Source organism: Atta colombica, unplaced genomic scaffold (genome assembly GCF_001594045.1).
Source record: "Atta colombica isolate Treedump-2 unplaced genomic scaffold, Acol1.0 scaffold186, whole genome shotgun sequence".
Taxonomy (NCBI): domain Eukaryota; kingdom Metazoa; phylum Arthropoda; class Insecta; order Hymenoptera; family Formicidae; genus Atta; species Atta colombica.
The window spans coordinates 63,143-70,648 of NW_017259278.1; the positions used below are offsets into that span (position 1 = coordinate 63,143).

General features: G+C 29.5%; 1 protein-coding gene across 1 annotated transcript in view; it reads left to right on the top strand.

The window, feature by feature from the left end:
* Positions 1 to 313: 313 nt before the first annotated feature.
* Positions 314 to 7,506, top strand: part of LOC108686482 (serine proteinase stubble-like) — a 68,919-nt gene continuing 61,726 nt past the window's right edge. The window contains exon 1 of the mRNA XM_018191819.1: positions 314 to 416. Coding sequence (XP_018047308.1) covers positions 314 to 416 — 103 coding nt within the window. The remainder of the gene's footprint in view (positions 417 to 7,506) is intronic.

Sequence of the window (7,506 nt, forward strand, 5' to 3'; positions counted from 1 at the left end):
TTCATGGGCCGTCACTGGTGCAGAAGTGGGGATCCGCACACTCTGACCCACAAGTAGGCCCTGATCTCTACCCAGTCAGTGTCTATCAAACGAGTCGAAGCAAACGATGTGGGTATGCAACATTGTAAACGTCGTTGAACTCTCTCGTCAGTGAAGAGAAATAGTTTGATACGCACGTGATCGGAACCGTGCAAACGGGACAGTGCACCAATCTTGGTGATTTCCTTCTCTCTTTCTCTTTCTTCCTTCTTTTTTTTTCTTTCTTGTTTTCCCTTATCAAGAAACAAACGGAGACAGCACAGGGAGACTGAAGATGATACTGAGAGTTGCCCCCGAGGGCATTGTTCTTCTGCTCGCGCTCATCGGGTTAGTTGGCGGGCAGGATGATGATTCTTTGGCCAGTACCTTTCTGTCAGGTAAAAATTCTCGATTGGCCACTTTTATCAATGTAGATTAACTTTAATTTCGGTTTAATTCCTTTATTTTTTATTTTTTTCTAATTTTTTTGAAGAAGAAAATAAAAAATAATTTAAATTAAAATTAAATCTAGGGTTTATAATCATATTGTAAATCGAATGACTGAAAACTGAAGACACAAGCAATATTCTTATAAAAGTTTACTGTCTTATAAAAGACTGTTACGTTTAATAAAATTATGATATTATTAGCATTGCGTCCGAAGAGAAAAACTTTGTTGTGATAATTATACAGATGTTTTATTTGCTTACATATTTGTAAGTATCTCTTTATTATTGTTACACTTATATAAAATTGTTACTTCACATTCCTAAAAAAACTTGTCATAAATACATATGATTCTCAAATAATTATAAATTTTAATTATACATTTATCAGAGTCCGATTGAAACTTTTACCGATATTAAACTGAAACTCGACTACATGTTAATTTCAACCGAAACCGAAACCAAAATTAAAAAAATAGGAATTCTATAAAGGCCATATGTATAGACATGCTTATATATCATTTTTTTCATAAATATCATAATTTATTGAAACAATAAATTTCGGCCAAAACTGAAATTATGTGTCAATTTTGATCAAAGAATAAAAGTATTTCTTCTTTATAAACATCATAATTTATTTATTGAAACAATAATTACACACATTAAAATTAATATTTATAAAGAAGAACTAAATGGTTCAGTCGAAACTGACAAATAATGAGTTTTCAGTTTCGATAGAAGTTTCGGTCGAATTCTATTACTTGTATACATATATCCGCTAAAAGGGCCGACTGAATATCGGAAAGCATTTTTGCAGAAAAATGTTTTAGAAAAAAATTGTAGGGTTTAAAAAGAAATGTTATCCAGGGTATGATCCCGAACAACATTTAAAAGTTTTAGTCGTCGGTCAGACATCTTGGATAATATTAATAATGGCGATACTATAACTTTCAAGTCTTATAATTTAAAAAATACTTAATGAAAATGAACTTTATTGTAGCGTTTTGAAAAATTTTTGAGACATCGGCTATTAGATTCTGTCAATCAAAAATAATAAGGTATCCAATTTAAAAAAAAATCAATTGATGATTTTGACTTGACATTGGTGTCACTATACCCAAGGTTAAACTGATGAGATTATTAAATAGATCTTTTTAAACCTTACAATTTTTATCTAAAACATTTTTCTCAAAAATACATACTTTCCGAGATATTGAGCTGGGAACTTTTAGCAGGTACTGTATAATAATATATATTACCAAACAATAATGCAATATAAATCGTAAGATTCCTGGAAAGATATTTGCACTATTGATACTATTTATATAAATATTTGTGTGTGTGTGCATATGTGTGTGTGTGTGTGTGTGTGTGTGTGTGTGTGTGTGTGTGTGTGTGTGCGCGCGCGCGTGTGTGTGCGTGCGTATACGTGCGTGTATGCGTGTATGCATACACGCGCAATAAATGTAGTATGTATAATATCGCGTTGTTAAAATAAATTATTTGAAATGAAATGTGTATTTAAGTCACTTTCCAGTTTTGTTAAATTTTGTTAAATTGCATCGAATTGGTTCTTCTCTCTTAATTGTTAGTGAAATGGCGCGATTTTTGTGTATGCGATGCACGTAATATACAACCGATAAAAAGTTACCCGGTGGCAGCAGCGGTCTCGAGAAATAGAAATTCGCGTGCGTCAATGGCATACGCATTTATAGATAGAATCTGGAAGGATGGACTGTGTTCTACTTTTAAGAGTTGTGCAGCGGATGACGATTTACTAGCGGTAACAAGACCGTTGCTGATATTGAACTTTAAAAACTAGGAAGCGACGCGATCGTCTTCTAGGCTGAGGTTTTTACCTTTTATTCAATTTATTTATTATTCACAGTCGAATCTCTGGTCAGCCTGATTTTTCACTACAGTTATTACAATAAGCAAAATTAATCATTGCCGTTTCCACTCAGGAAGTGATACATTTTAATGTTTCCTATTTAATACCATCAAAATTTTTTATATACCCAATGTGTCTTGAGTTATTAAGAAGATCTTTCTAGCTTGGAGGATTTTTTAAAAATTATTGAGTTTTATCTAAATTATTTACTCTCTCCAGTAATACAGAATTACAAAATATTGTAACTATGTATAAAGAAAGTAGAATGTCGGGCGATTAAGAGCACTTAATAACACGATAATTAGTGCGAAATAATAAAGTTCTCTTTTTGATGGGATTCTCCTCGCTACACTCTTTGACTATTCATCTGAATTTTTATTCCGAAGTATTGACATCGTTGAAAATGACTCGAATGAAGTCGAAATAATCATGTAAGATCTTTAAAATACAGAATTTTATTATTACGCATTAATTACCGTGTTATTAAACGCTCTCAATCGCCCGACATTCTACTTTCTTCATTGCTATTATTTCGAGAGTCCGAATTTTTACTTTATTTTATTGTAACTATGTTTAACATAAAAAATGTAAAATGTGAGATCAGACTCTTCAAGTCACAAATACAAGTTGATTTAGTTTGAATACGAAAAACATAATCAAAAAATCGATCAATTTTTTAAAATAACGGAGAATTCCTTAAAGCGTGGAGATTTCCTAATACAAAGCGAGCGAAAGATTTATCAAAATTATAAAAACCGATCCTAATTAAGACTTGTGTGTATTCCTAATTAAACTTGCATACACATGCAAGCGTTCGCGATAAAAATGATATAATTTTGCGGTAGTCTCGATTTAACAATACTTATATCAATAAAAATAACTTTTTATATTAAATACGTCGCATTGGAATTAAATATTTTAACTTAAATATTTCGATTAAAAACATATTTTATTTTATTTTATTATTATCTGAATAAATGATATTATTATTATTATTATTAACCGAATATTATTATTATTATTTGTGAATAAAAAAATATCATTATTTTTCAAATAATTAAATATACAATATATATAGCGTTTTAGAAAAAATATTTACTTAAAAATAAGAAAGATTGTTTATTATAATGAAAAAAATGTTCTTTTATACAAGCAGTCGAAGCAAAGAAATTATTTATTTTATTTTAAATAATTCGATATACTTAAATTTAAAAAACGAATGTAGTTGACATTATTAATTTGAAATTAAAAAATATATTTCTAAATTATGTGTCTACCTAATGGTCGTAAAAATCATTTTTGTGGATTCGGTACACTGTCCAGTGACAGTACTTTCATATTCTGAAGCGGCTTATAGAGCATAGGCTAAGGGAAAACGTAATCTATACGATATTTAGACTGTGAAACTTAGATTGGATATTTGAGCTGCGTTCTAAAATTCACTGCCAACACTGAAAATCTAAATATAATTTATGTTACATGCACTATAAATTTTTAGTACTGAGTAAATTTTGAAACACAGCTTTAGTTACTGTTTGGCGCAGTAAATGTTTCTGCGTTCTGAGGATCATAGTCCAATATTCATAGTCCAGTCTTTCAAGACTGTCTTAAAATACTAATACCTTTTGATTAGGTGATTATTGAATATCGAATTGGTAAATAACTGTGCGATTATAACTCAACCTTAGCTTATTAGATTTATCACTCCGGTATCTTAGATTCGAATTCCGTTGATACGTTTTCGAAAATTATAAAATTATAAAAACGATTATAATTAATAAATTATGTGAAACACATTGTTGTGATATATGTAAAATACCGTTTAAAAAAATATTAAATTTATTTAATAAATTAAGGATGTACGATCGATCACTTACGGGATAGGTGGTGAAGAGGGTACAATAAAAGTATTGTTCTATATTAGTAATACTAACCTAATCTATGAAAATCTTTTAATAATAAGAAAGGCTAATTTATAATTTATTAAAATTAAAAGATAAAATTGATTGCTAATTTTTAATTATGAATCATAATAGTAATATTCTATTAGAAAATGCAAGTAATTTAATTTTTATATTTAATGATTATCGGTAACTTGAAAACGTTGCATTCTGAAAATGAGATTGGCATTCCTACTCAAGTTGCGAATATTAATTGACTAGTGCCACTAGTAATTGACAATTAATTGAGGTTAAAATATTTCATATACATATTTTAAAGTTAAAAATATAACAATAGATTATAAGCAAGCATACATATTCAATCACACATATGTCACAAGAGAAGCAAATCGTAAATCTGGAAATGGACTATTAGTAAAACTATTTGATTATTCAGACGTAGTTTTTTTGTGAGCCATTGAGAAAAGGTACTATTAGATTATTGGGAAAATTCAGATAAATATTGGACAAATTAATTAATTCAATGTTACTCCTAAAATAAATATTAGTATTTAGCATCATATTTCAGAATATACATGACAAAATTATGATAATTATATAAAAAAAAAGGTTTCTTCCTCAAATCGGGATCTAATTTCACGATGCTTTCCAATGTCACCCATCCAAAGCTGTACCTTATCCAGTGTTGATCTCTGTGATTTTATGGAAACTGTTTCTTCGATGATTCACGAATCCTGAATGTTTATAGATGTATAATTACGACATATCTTTTAAAATACTTCGATCCATATAAAAATCATATTCCTTAGAAAATCTTTTTTTATCCTTAGAATTTTAACTTCATTCATTATGTAATTTATTTGTATAGAAGTAAAAAGTTGATGAAAGCATATTTGCTTATTTGAGTAACTAAAGAAATGTAAGCGGGAAACTTGCTAACGCTGTTGACTTTCGGATATTATCCTTACGGAAATGAACTATTGGAAAACCAATTATCACTATTGGATTTTAATAATGATTATTCGCCCTTTTGATTATAATTATTCTAGTCAACAAATATTGTCAAAAAGCTTACGTATATGTTAAAATAGTTTCATAAATGAATCTAAAAAGTTTTAATTTAATTTCTCCAATGAATAGTTTGACTACAAGGATGAATATTGCAAATATTTTGATTACTGATGTGACGTTATAATCTCTGATTATAGACTTAATGAATTATGCAATAATTAGGCGCAGTTTATTTAAATAGTTATTATTATGGATGTAGTTCTAACTATTAAAAGCCAATAATATATAATCATTCATATACATAACTATTAAAATAGTTGCAAAGATCATTATGGATAATCTGATTAGAAAATCAATAATCACTCAGTTAAAAACTATGGGGAATGATTATTTTAAATAATCTGATTATAAGAGAAATCAATAATCACTCCGTTGAAAGCTATTGAGAAATGATTATTGCAAATAATCCGATTAGTAGAATCAATAATCACTCCGATAAAAACTATTGGGGAGTGATTATTGTGAATAATTCGATTATTAGATAATAAATATTCATCCTATTAAAGAGCGAATAATCATTATTAAAATCCAATAATGATTATTGGTCTTCCAATAGTTCATTTCCGTAAGGGTAATATCGAAAGTCAACAGCGTTGGCAAGTTTTCCGCGTATATTTCTTTAGTTACTCAAATAAGCATGCTTTCATCAGTTTTTTACTTTACAAATTTTTTTTTACTATACAAATAAATTACATAATGAATGAAGTTAAAATTCTAAGGATGTAAAAAAAGATTTTCTAAGGAACATGATTTTTATGTGGATCGAAGCATTTTAAAAGTAAGTAATTATGTAATATATCAGTCATTTAATGCATTTGTCATAAAACATCTTGCATAAAACTCTAACTTTACTTTAGTTCTTTCTTTCTTAAAAATTACGATCAATCGGTTTGAAATTTTAATATCAAGGTTCAGCACGATTTGCACTTCTCGACTGATTTTTGACTCCGCTTTCTGTTTCTTTTCTCACCTTATCGTTTTGCGCGCAGTCCAAATGCCGCAGCAGGCTCGACTTAAGAAATTTATAGTCCAGGGGTTGAACCTTCAAATGGAAGGTTCTCTTTGTTCAAAAGAATAATCCGATAATGGTTCTTTTACTAAAAAAAGACCCTGTTTTTAATTTTAATATATGAACAATATATAAACATATTTTCTATTTTTTTATTTAACGAATGATTGTAAAGTGATTTTTGTCGTCTATGCTCATAAGATACAATACAGTTGTGAATGTTACAAAAGAAACACATAAAGATAATTCACATTTATTGAAACTTTCGTATTTACACACAAAATTTTTTCTTTTATTGTACGCAAATTTACTAATTAAATCAATAAAATTAAGATTTTTTTATCAGTTCGCTCTCTATTGCTAATAATACTCATATAATAGTTTACTTTCAGTCGTTGTGGATCGATATTATGTAATTGGATACTTTTCAATAATAAATGATTTAATAAGTAATGTGAATATACAAAAAGTAAGAATATTAAAGCCTTAATGATCGAAGCTGGATCTTTAATGCTTCAAATAATTCAATGTGAATTATACAGGACGGCTCCAAATTTTAGTCTCATCTGTTCTGAGAAAGTAGAGAGTCTCTGCTTCTCACGGTTCGCGCGTCATGCGATCGGTGGGCCGTATCTTTGCCAATAGTAGGTCGGGTGGACGTATATATTCAGCTATCTTTAAATGTTAATATCTTGTTAACTATTGCGAGCATTGCAAAATAATAGAGGACTTTTTAATTAAAAAGTTTAGTCCACTCTATCTGCTCAGAATGGGCCAAATTTTGGAGTATATAGACTCTGTGTCTATATACAGGGTGTCTGGAAATAATCACCAAATAGAGACTTGATGAGTAGGTAGAGCAGACTAAACTGAGTTGAAAAGTCCCCTACCATTTTGTAAATTTCTCCAATAGTTAATGAGATATTAATTCTTAAAGATAGCCGAAAATGACAAGTGCGCCATTCGAGCTATGGAGCTTTGCAGCAGTGTGCGCGATGAGAGGCGCTTGCCAACCAATCCCCAACTCCCAAGGCTCGCGCGCCAAGCGGTAGGCATATACACTTCGTAATAGTAGGCCGGGCGCGCGTATTCGGCTATCTTTTTAATGATTAGTATCTTATTAACTATTGGGGAAATTTACGAAATGATAGAGGACTTTTCAACTCAATT